At 44.6% G+C, this 17,039-nt stretch overlaps 3 protein-coding genes across 3 annotated transcripts; 2 read left to right on the forward strand and 1 right to left on the reverse strand.

Moving 5' to 3' along the window:
- Positions 1-3,226: 3,226 nt before the first annotated feature.
- LOC123466812 lies at positions 3,227-3,987 on the reverse strand. The gene is made up of 3 exons (XM_045166954.1): positions 3,956-3,987; positions 3,870-3,898; positions 3,227-3,507 (listed from the first exon to the last, which is right to left on the reverse strand). The coding sequence occupies exons 1-3, from the start codon at positions 3,985-3,987 to the stop codon at positions 3,227-3,229; spliced, it is 342 nt and encodes a 113-aa protein (XP_045022889.1).
- An 8,381-nt stretch (positions 3,988-12,368) lies between these two features.
- On the forward strand, positions 12,369-13,844 carry LOC123466813. The gene has a single exon (XM_045166955.1). The coding sequence runs from the start codon at positions 12,369-12,371 to the stop codon at positions 13,842-13,844; it is 1,476 nt and encodes a 491-aa protein (XP_045022890.1).
- Positions 13,845-14,532: 688 nt separating this feature from the next.
- Positions 14,533-16,578, forward strand: LOC123466814. The gene is made up of 4 exons (XM_045166956.1): positions 14,533-14,593; positions 14,708-14,980; positions 15,071-15,367; positions 15,425-16,578. Exons 1-4 carry the CDS (start codon positions 14,533-14,535, stop codon positions 16,576-16,578), a joined length of 1,785 nt encoding a protein of 594 aa, XP_045022891.1.
- Positions 16,579-17,039: the final 461 nt, after the last annotated feature.

Below are 17,039 nucleotides of genomic sequence, written 5' to 3' on the forward strand. Positions count from 1 at the left end.
TGATGTCACGCAAGATAGTGAAGATCAGGTTCACCATGTGCTTCATAGCGTCTTGTCTTCAGGATCAACCCGACAGAGATACGCAGACGCCACGTCATCGGATCCTACTCTTCAACTTTTAAAGACAGTCATTAGGAAGGGCTGGCCTGAAAAACGTAGCCAGTGTCCACCTCCGGTGAAACAGTTTTGGTCCGTCCGGAATGAGTTGTCGGCTGTGGAGGGAGTGCTATTGTGCGGTAATCGCTTAGTGGTCCCAATGTCTCTTCGTCGTGAAACAATGGAAGGGATCCATGACGGCCATTTTGGTGAAACAAAATCGGTTCTACGCGCAAAGTCAGCAGTATATTGGCCAGGCTGGGAAGATCAGGTGAAGAACATGGTGGCAAGTTGTGCGGTGTGTCAAGAAAACAGGTGTCGCAATCCTAAACAGCCGCTATATCCGGTTCGTCTCCCAGATTACGCCTTTCAAATGGTTTCGGCGGACATATTTCATTTTGACAGTGTCAACTATCTTCTTCTGGTGGATTCATATAGCAAATGGCCGTGCGTTGTTCCGCTAAAATCCTTGACGTCAGCGGTATTAATTGAAGAAATGTCCAGGTTTTTCTCCGATTTTGGGCGCCCGGAAGAGTTGGAATCAGACAATGGGACCCAATTTGCAAGTGCCGAGTTCCGGGAGTACTGCAAGAAAATAAATGTTACCCAGGTGACATCCAGCCCGGAGTATGCCCAGTCTAACGGGCTCGTTGAAGACAGTGAAAAGTGTACTTCTGAAAATGTTTGCGGATGGAAAATCGCTATGAGAGGCACTGGCTGCAATCCGCTCCACCCCTTTGTCCAGCTCATTACCGGCCCCTTCAGTTTTACTTCAAGGTCGCAATCTTCGGGGATCTTTACCATTTGTTTCATCGTCGCTCAAGTCTACATTGATTCCTGCGTCGGTGGTTCGGGATGAGCTGGGGCGTCGTCAACAGAGAGCGGCATTTACCCAACCCCGTTCGGTTGATATTCGGTCCTCCGCATTGTCTGTTGGTCAACCTGTTCGGGCCCTGGTTAAAAATAGGTGGTTGCCAGGTGTTGTGAGTGTAGTTTGCCCCGAACCAAACTCGTACGTTGTGCGTTTAAATGATGGCCGTCTGTTTCGACGCACACGCTGGGCTATTAATATTTCGGTTTGTGATTCTAAATTAAATCCGGCGAGGCCTTGTTTTCATCGACATCCGGTTGTTGCCATGCCACCTGCTACAGTTCCAGTGTCTAGACCGGTTCCTGGTCTTCCGACCTTGGCTCTGCCTTCAGTATCCAGACAGATTCCTGCTCCGACGAATGTTAACTCATCCGGATCATGCGGCAGGGCTGGCCAGTCGTCGGTGGCGCAACGTCAACAAACTGTGGCTTCGCCCATTGGTTCTGCGCCACGTTTGCCCTTGGCTGCTCAGAGCGTGTCTTCATGTCCTGATTCTAGTCTGTCACCTGCCCGTCCTGTTCGGAGTTTAAAATCCAAAACTCCGGTAGCTGATCGTAGTGTTTGGTTGCCGATGGCATCTGTTCCTCCATCGCAATCGGTTCCTGTTCCGGCCATTGGTGTTACTCGCTCTGGACGTCGTTATGTCAAGCCGCCTCCATAGTTCCATGTATTTCGTTTATGTTCTCTGGTTTAAGTGCGTTCGAGTAACGCTTGCTAGAATGATCCTATCCTCTTATTCTTCACGTTCTATTCTGTTCAGCTCGGTGTTTTGTCTTAACATTATCCTCCACAAGTTTCCTCACATCATCACTCTTTTGTCATTTATTCATGTCACGTCTTTCTCTCATTTCGTCATTGTTCAGGTCATTTCGTCATTGTTCATATCATTTCATCATTGTTCATTTCGGTTCTTGCTTATTTCTTGTTTATCGTTTGTGGGTTATGTCAAAGGGGGAGATGTTGTAATGATCACCACTAGGTGGCTGATCATCCTCCATGGAGGGGAGACCCAGGCCTAGGCTCACAGAATACACTCAGAGAGACTCAGACACTTGTAACTACAACAGAAACTATACCATTTCTGTCTTGTATACACATATTAATTCATTTTTCCCTTTTCAACCTCCATACCCTCGGGTGACTTGTAAAAAAAGGGTGTGAGAACATGGTAGACTGTAAAAAGGTGATTCTCGTCGTGAGTCCTATCACCATTTCGCCTTTCATTCTAGAACACATTCCTCATCTTTTTCTTTCTGGAAAAATGGTATTTTCGTCGATGACCATAGATTTGGGTATTTATAAATTTGATTTGTGTGATTCATTTATTTATTTGATTTATAGTATTTTTTAAATTTCAGATTGAATGCAGCAGGAGATTTAATCTCAATTCCAATGCGCTGTTCCCGTCAACGATCGGTGCTGGTTACCGGGTGCGTGTCATACGATTGCCCAAGAGAGATCCACCGCGTTGAAGAACCTCGCAGCATCAACCAGTATTTGGGTGTTTTGCAAAACGTTGCTGCTGTCGGGAGAACCATCGTCCATTTGAGAAGTCCCATTCGTTCATCCCCAAGAGTGAAAACATGGATTGCATCCCGGGACATGTCCAGCATATTGTGGCCAACGCAAAGTACGGACATCATGCCAATGACATCCATTTGGCGGAATTTCATCAAAGAATTCAACATGACCAGTCCGGTGATAGGTAATTTCGATGAATTGTGGGGCGAAATTCAATCGTCTTGGTTATCTTTCGTGGAAAATGAATATTTTGTATTGTCTGCCACTGTAGGATATTTATGGCTTGATTTAAGCAATATCGTGGAAGAATACAATGCAAAAAGATGAACTGAACTGTGTATTTTGGTAGAATTCGGAGATTCCATTAGGAGAGAGCAACAACTGACAAGAGCCGGAATTGATTTTAAGTCTTTTTATTTAAAAAAAAGACTACATAAAATGTTATATTCAAAACAAAACCTGTTGTAGGTAGGGGCAGATTGTTGTAGGGATGAGGCAGAATGACGTATGCTGGGGCACTGTTGAGTAGAGACGGAGCTAAGTGGTGTAGCACTGGGCGAGAGTAGAGCAGCGTAGAGCCACGAAGGGGAAGTATAGGCCGGGGCACAGTAACTTGGAGCCGGGGCCAAGTGGTGTAGTACTGAGCGAGAGTAGAGCAGCGTAGAGCGACGGAGGGGAAGTGTAGGCCGGGGAACAGTAACTTGGAGCCGGGGCCAAGTGGTGTAGCAATGGGCGAGATTAGAGCAGCGTAGAGCCATGGAATGGAAGTGTAGGCCAGGGCACAGTAACTTGGAGCCGGGGCCAAGTGGTGTAGCACTGAGCGAGAGTAGAGCAGCGAAGATACACGGAATGGTAGTGTAGGCCAGGGCACAGTAACTTGGAGCCGGGGCCAAGTGGTATAGCACTGGGCGAGAGTAGAGCAGCGTAGAGCCATGGAATGGAAGTGTAGGCCGGGGCACAGTAACTTGGAGCCGGGGCTACGTGGTTTAGCACTGGGGCTGAATGTTGCAGGGCCAGGTCTGAGGTGCATAGAGTCGGCGTAAAAATACATTAATTAAATATTCAACGACTTCTAAAATCATTATTACATTAGGAAGTTGAGACAGAATTTGATGAAAGTCTTTTAAACGTGGAATGATGTCCTCCACAGTGTTTCCAAACAAGGTGAAACGACAGCATCAGCTAGAAATCAATACTTCTGGGTCGCTGGACAGCAATTGTCTAAAAAAGAAAATAGTTATTGTTATAGGGATTGTTGCATCGGCCCACATAAAACTGAAGTAAATTGAGACTTACGGATCCCTGTGAACCTGTAGTAGTGTCAACAAAACCGTGATGCCATGCACAAAAGAACTTTCACAGAGTTCACTACCCAACATACTGTCGAGGAGAAGTTCCACAATGGCTTTTCTGTAACGACAAATAAAATGAACTGAGTGGGTTGAACATCCCATTATGTAGTATTACTTACGATTCCAAGGATCCAAGTGGAGGTTCATTATAGATGAATTGGTACAACTCTCATGTCAAGAGAGCCTTGTCGGTCACAGTAGCACCATTTCTGACAGAAACCTCACAAGACAGACAAGAATCAGCAGCTATGTTTATATGAGACTTGAAACGGACAACATCAGAAGCGATCAGAAACATGAGTTGGTTCCTTTGTGACTAAAGCTTGCAAGTTCCTGCCACACTTCAGAGTGCACCAATCTGGAAATGATAAATTAACACGTCACAACTTTTTTCACATTTCAGATGAAACCAACAATTTATTACTGAATACCAGAAGCAGACGCCATTCGTCATTCCATTTTCAAAGGAATTCCGCATAATTCGTAACTTATCCAGTTTTTTCGACGTTTACTTATTTCACCAGCCGCTAGATGGTTTCCCCCAAAAAAATCGCATTCGGATTTTTTTTTTTAGGATACTGTACAATTCTTCTTCTAAATCTCCGTTCAGAAACGCAGTCTTTACATCAAGCTGTAACATCTCGAGATCTAAAACGGCAGCAATTGAAAGGAGAGCACGTAAAGATTCATATTTCACCACAGGGGAAAAGGTCTCATTAAAATCAATTCCTGGGTGCTGTGTGAAGACTTTGGCGACAAGTCTAGCTTTAAAGCAACGAATTTCTCCTTGTCCATCAAGTTTCAATTTGTACACCCATCTATTTTGGATGGCTTGTCTGCCAGGTGGTAAACTCGTCAGCGTCCAGGCCTTGTTTTTGACTAAAGAATCCATCTCCTCTTCCATTGCATTCTTCCAATGGTCTGCTTGAGGGGACTCGACAGCATTCTTGAAATCTTTCGGTTCTTCCACAACACCCACTGCAGCAAGCTTAGCATAGAACTTGTTTGTAGACTCAACAATCCACCTCACAGGTGGTCTGCGAACTCTCCGTCCAAGGAAAGACTCTTGAGTTTGATTAACTGCAGAAGCGCCGGTTAACTCTTACATGTCAACTTCTTCATGGCTAGTACTGGAGCTACTCACTTCTTGAGACTCTGTGGGAAGATTTTCTCCATCCTGAATGTTGTTTGGTTCAATTGGCATGTTGAATTGTGGTGTTTGAGGCTGCCTGGTTTCTTCTTCAAAACAGGAGTTGGCAACCAGATCAAAAATGCTGCTTGGTTCGTCAATTTTAACTGCTCGATCATCCAGCTCTTGAAAAACGACATCCCTAGAGATTAAAACTTTGCGATTTACAGGATCCCAGGCCCTGAAAGCCTTTTGGGTTTCACAATAACCCACCTGTTGACATTTAATGGCTTTGGGATCAAATTTTTTCCTTTTTTCTTTTTGGGACATGCACAAAAACTGTAGACCCAAAAATCTTGAGGTGGGACAAATTCGGCTTCACTCCCTTCCATACCTCGTATGGAGTTTTACATTCTGCGGCTCTAGTTGCCACTCGGTTGAGCAGATATACAGCACAGTAGGATGCTTCCGCCCAGAGCTCCAAAGGAAGGGATGAGAAATAGAGCATACTCCTTGCCTATTCCAGTACCGTTCTGTTAAGTCTCTCTGACACACCGTTTTGCTCTGGTGTGTAAGCCACGGTTTTCTCATGTCGTATGCCGTTTTACCTAAGCCACGTTTCTAAATCCTTCCCAACGTATTCGCCGCCATTGTACCTTCTTAGACAGACGACTGGGTTTCCTATTTCAATTTTAACCCTTTTCACAAACTGTTTGAAGAGATCAAAGACTTCTGTTTTATGTTTGATGAAATGAATGACACTATAGCTACTGAAATCATCTTTGAAAGTTACAAAATATTTGGCGCCACCAGGGGATGAGACTGATACCAGTCCACAAACATCGGAGTGAATCAGATCACCAATTTTCTTTCCTCTGGTTCGGCCAATGGTAGAAAAGGAGAGACGGTGGTGTTTTCCATACATACAACCTTCGCATACCAAATCTTTTCTGAAATCTTCGCTGAGGATAAGCCCATCAGCCATGAAATTGTCAGCCATCTTCTTTATTGTAGAAATTGCGACGTGCCCAAGACGCCAATGCCAGAGATGTATTGAATGAGGGGTCGATTTCGCCAGGGCTGAGAAAAATTCCATTTTAGGTTTAGGTGTAATTGTTTTTCCATGGCAGCTGATAATATCAAGAATGTATAAATTATTTTCTTGACTCAAACCAGCTAACTGAACTTCGCCATTCTTGCTGATCTCAACTTTGCAACCTGAAAAAACTGCTTTAAAACCATGAAAAGTGGCTGACTTGATGCTAAAAAGGTTGACACCAAGCTTTGGAATGTGCAAAACATTCTGAAGGACACCATGATTGTAGTTTTCATTTACGGCACACATGATGGGAACATCACCATAGTGTAAGGACGGGGAATGAAAATAGTTTTCCTTACTTTTAATATTGAATATGGGGAATAGTTGTGTGTGATGATGATGAGTTTATTGTTGCACAGAGTTTTTGGCAAAGACCGAGATAACAGTTAACAAGACGAGTCCGATTTAAAGAGACTTACTGATGAAGACTGCAAAAGAGACTGACACAAGACTGACTCATGACTGACTGAAGACTGACTGACAATCGGGGAAAAGGGCAACATTTATACGAAGGAGCAAGGTCACTTAGGGTTAGGTGTCGCAAAGGGAATTAATATTTTGTGTGTAAATGTAACACCTATGTGGAGAATTCACACGTTTGAAGGCCAGGTAGAAGGGAGATTGAAGGCCGGAGCCATCGGTAGATGACCTATCGGTGGAAGAGGGGAAAAGGGTTGTAAGCGTGGGAAGGGAGAAAGGGATGTAAGGAACGCGGCTGACCGTTCCTTACATAACATCCCGTGCCGAAAGATTGCGTCCCGCAATCTATAAAAAGATATAAGGTCAAATCTGAATCGGGAATTCAAAGGTGCAACATTTTTTTAAAATTTTTGAAGAGGGGACGTGTTTTCCGCAGCGGCGAGAATCCAGAGGTCCAAGAATGCGGAGATCCACCCGGTATCTGTAATGCCAGAAACGTCTGTAACATAGGCAGGTCCAGGGCTGAAATGTCCGTAGATGCATGAGCGTTGAACTCGACGTGGTCTCTTCGGATTCAGACGTCTTCTTCAGTTCGTTAGCTCTTGTGGCTGAGAGGGGGTGTCTAAACCTAGTACACCTTGCCTGTCAGAAAGGGGAGAATGGCGACTGGGACAATGTCTATTTCTTAGTACATCATCTCGCGGCAGTCGAAGGATAATGAGGGATGCGCTCCGTCTGGCGGAGGATAATTGTATATAATTTTTGAAGATTTTTTTTTTGTGCACCGATGAAAACCAAATTTGATATTAGACCTTTAAAGTTAGTTTTGAGGCTTAGGTTGTTGTAAAAAATAAAATAGTCAAGGGAATTAGAAAAAGAATGGTGATGTCAGCGAAGTCATTTGAAACAGTAAATGCATTGATCGATAGTCCGTGGGTGAATCTCCTTTCCGTGATGGGTCAAATATCCGTGGATAAATCTTCTTTCCTTGGTGGCTGTTGAGTCACTTGTGCTGATGAACATGTTGGTGATAGTAAATTGTGTTTGGAAGTACGATGAGAATGGCGAAAACTTGGTCAAGAATCGGCTGTTGGAGATGTTCGGTGACGTCGTCGTGGTGGATTTAAGTGGTATTTTTCATCTTTACATTGGGGCTTGGGTGGCATAATGGATCGCTGAATCGCTGAATGCTGTTGTAGTGGCCTTTTAAAGCTGTAAGGCACTTTTCAAATTTCATGAACTGCTCCCAATATTTTGGTAGAATGTAGTTAATCAGGGTGTTTGAAAGGAGGTTGTTGAACTGCTTTTTGATGCATGATGGTCTGAAGTTAACAGCAGATGAAGCGGTTGTTCTAGTAAAACAAAGAGCCGAACACTTTAAGGTAGTATTTGTTGGTGAATAGGTAGTATCTTTGATATTGCTCGGTTCTCGATGGCAATGTGTTTGAATTTTTTCAGTTGACGAAAAAAGGCTATTTATCTTGATATTCTTCGGGAAGACTTGGTCCTCGTTTTGGTAGTAAGAGATGGCTGTTAAATCTTCTTGAACAACCGTTAAGGCAGTGCATTTTGTTAAAGATTCGTTTTCCTCCAATTTTGTAGAGGCTTCATTTGAGGATTGATCTCCTATCATTGTTGGAAGTTCAATGGTGATGGAAAAAGCTTCGCTGGTGCCTATGCTTGTGTTATCGTGCGTTTGTTTAGCACTGATGATTATAGCAGGTTCTTGTGTAGGAACTTGAGTTTCAAACTTACTTGTAGAAATGTCTCTCAAAATTTTTCCAAATTTCTTCAATTGACGTGTAATTTTTTCGTTCCATACTTTCTTAAGCATCGTCGTATTTATCTTGATAGTTTTTTGCATTTTGAATTAATTTTTCAGTAACGGATGGATGGTGCTAAAATGTTACTTTAGGTTAACGTGGCACTGGTTAAAGTCTTTTCGGGGGTTCAGGGTACGAAGTTCACTGTCACCAAATGTAAGGACGGGGAATGAAAATAGTTTTCCTTACTTTTAATATTGAATATGGGGAATAGTTGTGTGTGATGATGATGAGTTTATTGTTGCACAGAGTTTTTGGCAAAGACCGAGATAACAGTTAACAAGACGAGTCCGATTTAAAGAGACTTACTGATGAAGACTGCAAAAGAGACTGACACAAGACTGACTCAAGACTGACTGAACACTGACTGACAATCGGGGAAAAGGGCAACATTTATACGAAGGAGCAAGGTCACTTAGGGTTAGGTGTCGCAAAGGGAATTAATATTTTGTGTGTAAATGTAACACCTATGTGGAGAATTCACACGTTTGAAGGCCAGGTAGAAGGGAGATTGAAGGCCGGAGCCATCGTTAGATGACCTATCGGTGGAAGAGGGGAAAAGGGTTGTAAGCGTGGGAAGGGAGAAAGGGATGTAAGGAACGCGGCTGACCGTTCCTTACAATAGCCAGCAACTTGTAACGGTTGAGAATCTTCACCAATGCCGGAAACGGGCCAGGTTTCTGCTTTTACGGGAACATAGTTTATAAAACACCATCTTTGGTCTGACATGTGTCTTGTCGCACCAGAGTCAGCAATCCAATATTGCTTTTTTACTTTTGAAAAGAAACTGTATGAGCGAAATGCATAATCCCCAGACCAACCTTGACTTGGTTCTTCTTGAGTATCAGATTGCACGTGGTGGGCGAATTTAGCTTGCGTTTCGCCACCACTTGACTTGGTTGATTTAGATATTTTCAGATCGAAAGCTTTTTGCCAGCACTTTCTTCGATATGATTATCTCCGTCACAATAGTCACACTTCCTCTTGAACCTTACTTGTTATTAGATATCTTACTTGAATCACCTTTGGGCTTAAAGCCGGACTGCTTCGCAAAAAGGCTGCATCTGAGGAGCTGCTTTCCCATATGCTTTGTTCATGCTTTCTTCCTTGATTAAACGGGCAGTGAGAAGCTGTAGAGTCTTCTTGTTGTTCTCCAAATTCTCCCATGCTGACAACAAAGGCATAAAACTGGGAGGAAGAGTACAAGTAATTTCCGTAATGATTTGAGCTTCTGTGAGAGGTGAACCAAGGTCTTCAAGCTGTCTTGCAAAGGTTTCAATAGCAGTAACGTGTGACATCACGTCATTACCCTTCTGGTATGGATACTCAAAAAATCTCTGAAGTAACGAGTGCACATTTTCGAGTGCAGCTTGCTCGTGTTGGCTGGTTAGCCTTTTCCACATCTCATTTGCTGTTTTACAATTAATAAGAGATCGTTGTCATACTTGCTCAATGGTGTCCACAATAGCAACTCTTGCAGCATTGTCTTGATTACACCAGGATTTTATCTCTTCTTCATTGGAGTGTGACACACCTTGTGCGTCAACTGCATTTAACAAAAAGAGTTTAGTTTCATCTCCAATTACAATCTTCAATAAATTGTATTGTGCAAAGGCAAGAAATATGTCAAAAATTATCCCCCCAATTTGTCAACACTGTTCATTTTCCCATCCCTCCTTTTTGTCTAGGTCATTTTACCCCCTTCGCGCCCTTAGCGAGTCGGAGCAGTTAGTTAGAACAAGACCCCGACGACAAAAGACAGCTCTCGCTGACTCGCTCTCAGACTCTCTCCCCCTCTTATCACTCATTATGTCACTACTTAATCTAACTGTATTCTCTCTTTAATACAAAGCTAGAAACAGAGTCAATTATTCTCGACATTTTGGTGCCGTAACCAGGATGTCTTCCGTAACGATTTCGGTCAATTTTCTCCCACTGCTCGCGTAGCAAAGCAGTCGCCATTTTATCTCACTGCTCGCTTAACACGGCAGCTTCTCACTTGTTTATTCTCATTTGGTGGTTTTGATTCGATTTATCATTCTTCTGGTCGACGATCTATTCAGACTATTCGGTCGTGGAACTTCGTAAATCTTTCATCTTAGTCCCCCCCCCCTCTCCTACCTCAGAAACCACGTGGCTGCGCACGGCACTACTTCTCCTTGTGCGCACGGCACCTCCCTCGTGGTCCAACAGCAACCATTTTTTTGGCAAGGCTAGGGTTATAGTCGTCTTCAGCATATCGTCACTTCAAGATCACTTGCCCCTTTCCCGTTGCCTTTCAGATTTTTTAAATTTTTTTTCTCAAACTTCTTGGTCCTAGTCGTCCGGTCGTTGCCTTCACACGGTAGTCGGTCGTCGATTCGTTGGTCCGATTCTTTTCATTACTTTTCTGAACGATTTTGATGATACCTTTCTATTCCACGAAAACGGAATAGTCAATTAAGCCGACAGATACGGGCTGTGGCCTTTAAGGAAGAAAGAGTCCAACGCAATTTCGCTGCCAAATATCGAAAACAGATCGCTGAACGAGCTGATAAAACTCCTGCTGATAGACGGGCAGCCTTAATTGAGACCGCTGAAAAAACCCTAAAGGAAATTCAGGCCAGACGTCACCCTGCACGTACTCCACCTAGTTTACCGGCCGAAAAAGCCACGCTTATTCAAAGTGCTAGAGAAACTGCACGCGCGATCCTCACTGACCAAGGTCGCCCTATTCCCTGGGATCTCCAAGAAGAAGAGGAAGACGACACAATTCAACTAATCGCTGAAGAAGATCAACAATCTTAAATATTTGTTGTCCTTAACTTTGGTCGTAGCATTCATGCAGGTTAGTCAGAGCCAACTGGTCCCTATGTACACGTTGAATAAAATCTTCGTATCTTCACATTAGCCTTCTCCTGTTTTAATTCTCAAGCTACAACTCGTAAAAAAAATAATAAAATATATATTTTATTTCCTCTCCCTTCTTCAATCATGGCGGATATTGCTCGTCTCACCGCATCACGTGGAGGCAACCAAGCTGCCGCTACCCGTCTAGTCAACAAGATTAATGATATTGTTGCAGATAATACTACAACCAGAGCTCAAAAGATACATGAGCTTCAGAACAAGATTGCAACTCTCGAAGCCAAGATTGCAACCATAGAGGAAATCGACGCTTCCATTCAGGAAGAGTTAGACCCTGACAATGTACCAGCTGAGATGGACGCAGCCGACATCATTAATCAGACCTTTCGCGACGCTAAAGACGGCTTCACATTTCAACTAAGGACGCTTCAAGATGCCGAAGGCTCAGCAAACGCAGCTCTCGCTCTACCTATAGCTCCAACAGTTCCTATCACTATTGCACCACCTGGTCCTTCAGCCAGCGCATTACCGAAGCTTGACTTGCCCATCTTTAAAGGAGACATTCTTCATTGGTCCAGCTTTTGGGATGTTTTTGAATCAGACGTAGATTCTAAGAGTTATGGTGGCGCTACTAAATTCAACTTTCACATATCCAAACTCGAAGGAGAAGCAAAAGCCGCTCTTCTTGGCCTCACATCTTCCTTCGACAACTACATCAAGGCTAAAGATATTCTTCGCGAACGCTACAGTCAACCCAAGAAGGTGGTAACCGCTCACTACAAAGCACTCATCAACCTACCCGTCGCAAATGCTACTCGTTCCAGTCTACGCGCGTTTGCCGATCAACTCGAATCTCATATTCGGGGTCTCAAAGCCCTTGGTACAGCTTCTGCCTTCTACGGCGATTTTCTAGTTTGTTTTCTTATCGATAAACTTGCCATTGACGTACGTCGAAACACGCCATCAAGGCACCGCGGATTGGACTCTCGATGAGTTAAGAGCGGCCATCAAGCGTGAGATTGAAATCATGGGAGACACTTGTGACTTGCATACACCTCATCGTCCTGCCTTTAAGGCAGAAGTTCTTTTCAATTCATCACACTCTCCCCAAACCACAAGAAAGAAAACATGTGCATTTTGTTTTGGAGATCACTTCCCGATGAAATGCACCGATTTTAAGACACCGGAAGAACGGACAAAGATCGTCAAAATGAAGAAGCTATGTTCCAACTGTCTTCATACAGGACACACGAATTTAAAAGATTGCTCTAGTCGTTTTCGGTGTCTGCACTGTAGTCAACCTCACCACACGAGTATCCACAGCAACAAGGCTGCTTCCGGCTCTCACCCGAAGCCCACTTCGTCTCACACCGGTTGCCTACAGACCAAAACATCGCCCAAAACCGTGAATCACACATCAACAGAAGTATTCCCTTTCGTCTTCCTCAAAACGGCCATAGCCAATGTTTCTTCTCATCATGCCTCTCACTCGGCTAATCTACTGATTGACGATGGTTCACAGCTCACCTATATCAACGCTCAACTCGCAAACATCCTTCATTTGCATCCCATTCGACGAGCATTGCTGTGTCTCTCTGGATTCAAAGGTTTTTCTGCCTCTTCTCCAGAACCAAGCTATTATGACGTAGTCAACCTTTGGCTCAATGGTTTAAATGGCAATCGCGTCCAAATTCAAGCGGTGGTCCTCCCTACAATCGTAGAACCACTGGAAGATCCTTATCGTACTGCTCTCTTATCCCTACCCCATCTGAAGAATATTGTTTTGGCACACCCTCCAACGTCTAACGTTAATTTTTCCGTCGATATTTTGATTGGTGCTGACTCTTACTGGACCATCGTTGACGACGAGAACGTGCACGTTCAAGGCCCTACGGCCGTCAACAGCCTTATTGGTTACCTTATCTCAGGTCCCCTTCCTGGAGCCGTCACTTCAAGTCAAAGATCTTCCTATCACATTTCTGCCAGTCACCCTGGCGACGTTGATCGTTTATGGTCACTAGAAGCGATTGGAATATTCCCAGATGACGAGAAAGATACCGATGCATCCATTTATCAGGCCAACTCAATTTCTTTCCAAAACCGCCAGTACACAGCGAATCTACCTTGGAAACCTACTCATCCCGAGCTGCCTTCTAATTACTTAATCTGTCAAAAACGACCCCGAAACACAGTTCAAAGCCTGTTGAAGAAATCACAAATACTTCCACTCTACAGCAAGATCATCCGCGATCAACTCACAGCTGGTTTCATCGAAAAGGTTCCGCGCTCTCTTCCAACAATTCGGAGTTGCCGTTACATCCCACACTTTGCAATGATAAAAGATTCAGCAACAACTCCCATCCGCATAGTGTATGACTGCTCCTGTAAAACTCGTTCCGGGATCAGTCTCAACGACTGTCTTTTGACTGGACCCCCCCTTCAAAATGATACGTTGCACATTCTTCTTCGCTTCCGGATTCACCATATCGGTATTTCATCCGATATTGAAAAAGCATTCCGCAGGGTATTGCTTTACGAATCCGATCGTGATTTTGTCCGCTTTCTGTGGCTCAGCGACGACTCAGACCCTGATTCTGATTTTGATATCTACCGTTTTAAAGTTATTCCCTTTGGAGCCAGTTGCAGCCCCTTTATTCTGAATTGTGTCATCAAGGAACATCTTTAACGTCATCCGTCTACCATCAGTTCCGACATCGAGTCCAATATGTATGTGGACAACTTGATAACTGGGTGCGATTCTACAACTGAAGCTATGGAGTATTATTCCGCATCCCGCTCCATCTTTCAACAGGCGTCGTTAACCCTCCAATCTTGGGCATCAAACGATTCCTCAATAAAAGATCGTACGATTCTCGATGGCGTCGGGGACACCTCTCCTCTCACAAAGGTTCTAGGTTTGTTCTGGAATCGCGAGACCGACACCCTACTCTTACTCGTTGTCAATTTATCACCCTTTTGCGCACCTGGAGCGAGCAAACGTGATGTTTTACGTGGGATTTCATCCCTTTTTGACCCACTAGGATTTATTTTACCACTTTTCATTCCTGCCCGCATATTTTTTCAATACATCTAGAAGATAAAACTAGGCTGGGACGAACCGCTGCCTCCAAACTTCTATGATCGATGGATCGTCCTTGCCGCTTCTCTGAGGGTTGCTACTCCAAAGATCCCTCGTTCCTACCTCGGCTCCAGCTCTCATGTACATTCCTTGCACGTCTTCGTAGACGCCAGTCCGCAAGCGTACGGTGCGGTCGCCTACCTCATCGATGGCTACCAGAGTTCATTTGTCATGTCTAAAGCTTGCGCCTTTAAAAAATGACCGCTCGCAACTGACTCTCCCACAACCAGAGCTTATGGCCGCAATCATCGGGATTCGCGTCGCTTCATCCATTATCGTTGCCTTCAAAGCGTTTGGTATTTCATGGTCGATAACAATGTGGTCGGACAGTCTAATTGTTTTGTGTTGCCTCTCAAAGAGCGATCGGAACAAGAATTTGTTTGTCGCTAATCGTATTTCTACACTACAAGATTTTAACCGCGACTACTCGGCCAACTGGCATTACTGCCCAATTACATCAAATCCTGCAGACCTAGTCACTAGGGGTGTGACCTTCCATCAGCTTCAGGCATCCCCTATCTGGATTAGTGGCCCATCATGGCTATCCGATCGCAGCGCATGGCCACAATGGGAAGCATCCGGTTTGAACTCCAATCAAGTTCTTCATCTGTCCGCTATCCACCCTAATCCAGCTCCGGCTCCTGCTCCGCCCATTGATATTTCAAAATTCATGGATATTACTCGTTTCAATTGGACATCGCTCAAGTGAACAACAGCTCGTGTTTTACGCCAGTCCACCAATTTTCTACAGGGATCACCAAACTGGATTACAGGACCTCTCAAGACAAAGGAGCTACTTAATGCTGAAATCCAATGGATTCGTTCGTTTCAGTACCGCAATTTCGCTGCCGAAATTGAGTACCTTCGTGACATGAAGGGTCGCCGGCCACCTTTGGTAACCCAACTAGATCTATATATCGACAGTGATTCTCCCATTCGCTGCAGAGGTCGGTTACTCAATGCCGACATTCCTAAAACAACTCGCAACCCTATTCTCTTGCCAAAATCCTCCGAGATCACGCGTCTCATTATTTCCTATTATCACGAGCGTTCCCTTCATTCCGGAGTCAGTGACACGATCTGTCATATTCGACAACGCTTCTGGATCCCATCCATTCGTTAACAAGTGAAATCCATCGTGCGCCTCTACACTCGCTGCCGCCGGGTAAACGGGGCCCCTTACAGAGCCCCCAATCCAGCTACATTGCCCAGTTTCCGCGTCCGTGGGGACAAGGCCTTCGCCGTGACTGGCATCGACTTTGCTGGCCCATTTCCAGTCCGTGGTCCACCTGGCCAGCCGGATCCAAAGGCTTACATATGCCTTTTTACGTGCACTTCATCTCGTGCCATTTACCTGGAATTAGTAGAGAACCTCACGGCGGCTAACTTTATACTAGCCTTCAGAAGTTTCATCTCCCATCACTTCACGCCAACAATGGTTCTTTCGGACAATGCCACAACCTTCGAATGTTCCGCCCGTGCCCTCAAGTCCCTATTCAACAGCTCGGAAGTCACCAAATATCTTTCCGACCGTCAAATCGAGTGGCGTTTTATCCCGAAGCGTGCACCTTGGTATGGGGGCTTCTGGGAACGACTTGTCGGCCTGACCAAAGAAGCCCTTAAGAAGATGCTAGGTCGTACCAAACTCAAATTCAATGAGTTCCGCACGATCGTCACAGAAATCGAGGCCATTTTGAACGATCACCCGCTCACGTATGTGTCGTCAGATTTGAACGACCCTCAAGCTCTTACCCCGTCTCATCTACTGTACGGTGGTCGTCTAACTCCACTCCCATACGATCCAGCCGTCGAAGAGGAACTGCTAGACCCCACCTTCGGTGAAAAGCCTTCTCACCTCCTTGCCATGTTTAGCCGTCGCCAACGAATTCTTAAAGCCTTCTGGTACCGTTGGCAAATAGAGTACTTAACCAGCCTCCGGGAACGACACATCACAAGCAAGAATGGTTTCAAACCCAGCATCAAGGTCGGCGACGTAGTCCTAGTTCATAACGAAGGACCCAGAATTGACTGGAAGCTAGCTGTGATTGATAGCCTCATCACCAGCCCGGATGAAGAAATTCGAGCAGCCAACATCCACACCGCAAAAGGAAAAACAAACCGTCCGGTTTCAAAATTATATCCGCTGGAAGTTACCGCAACAATTGATTCTTCTCCACGCACTCAAATTCCTCCCAATTCCGACACTTCTCTACCAACGAGACCCCGACGAAAAGTAGTCATCGCTGCCGAAAAATGGATCAGGGACGAAGCGCAAGAATAAATACTTCCGGCCGGGAATATGTCGAAAATTATCCCCCCAATTTGTCAACACTGTTCATTTTCCCATCCCCCCTTTTTGTCTAGGTCGTTTTACCCCCTTCGCGCCCTTGGCGAGTCGGGGCAGTTAGTTAGAACAAGACCACGACGACGAAAGACAGCTCTCGCTGACTCTCTCTCAGACTCTCTCCCCCTCTTATCACTCATTTATGTCACTACTTAATCTAACTGTATTTTCTCTTTAATACAAAGCTAGAAACAAAGTCAATTATTCTCGACAAAATATTTGAAATTTCCAAAAAGGAAAATTAGTGCCATCAAATTTAACAACATGACTTACATGTTTAGACGAAAAAGAAACCACACTAGACGCCATATTGATAAATGGGAAAAACAAAATATTCTCAGTTATACAATCGGGTAGCAAACAAACTTTGTGTTGGGCCCATAACCTGTTAAGCTTTG

This window comes from Daphnia magna, unplaced genomic scaffold (genome assembly GCF_020631705.1).
Source record: "Daphnia magna isolate NIES unplaced genomic scaffold, ASM2063170v1.1 Dm_contigs118, whole genome shotgun sequence".
NCBI lineage: Eukaryota > Metazoa > Arthropoda > Branchiopoda > Diplostraca > Daphniidae > Daphnia > Daphnia magna.

What these genes read in the sequence shown, in the direction of transcription:
- LOC123466814 (XM_045166956.1), top strand. Translation starts at nt 14,533, where the DNA reads ATGGCCGCAATCATCGGGATTCGCGTCGCTTCATCCATTATCGTTGCC. An exon ending in AAAATTCATGGATATTACTC is followed by an intron (nt 14,981 to 15,070) that starts GTTTCAATTGGA and finishes ACTGGATTACAG; the next exon opens with GACCTCTCAAGACAAAGGAG. An exon ending in TTCCCTTCATTCCGGAGTCA is followed by an intron (nt 15,368 to 15,424) that starts GTGACACGATCT and finishes TTCGTTAACAAG; the next exon opens with TGAAATCCATCGTGCGCCTC.
- LOC123466812 (XM_045166954.1), bottom strand. Translation starts at nt 3,987, where the DNA reads ATGAACCTCCACTTGGATCCTTGGAATCGTAA. An exon ending in TTGGATCCTTGGAATCGTAA is followed by an intron (nt 3,899 to 3,955) that starts GTAATACTACAT and finishes TTGTCGTTACAG; the next exon opens with AAAAGCCATTGTGGAACTTC. An exon ending in TGTGGAACTTCTCCTCGACA is followed by an intron (nt 3,508 to 3,869) that starts GTATGTTGGGTA and finishes TATGCACCTCAG; the next exon opens with ACCTGGCCCTGCAACATTCA.
- LOC123466813 (XM_045166955.1), top strand. Translation starts at nt 12,369, where the DNA reads ATGAAGAAGCTATGTTCCAACTGTCTTCATACAGGACACACGAATTTA.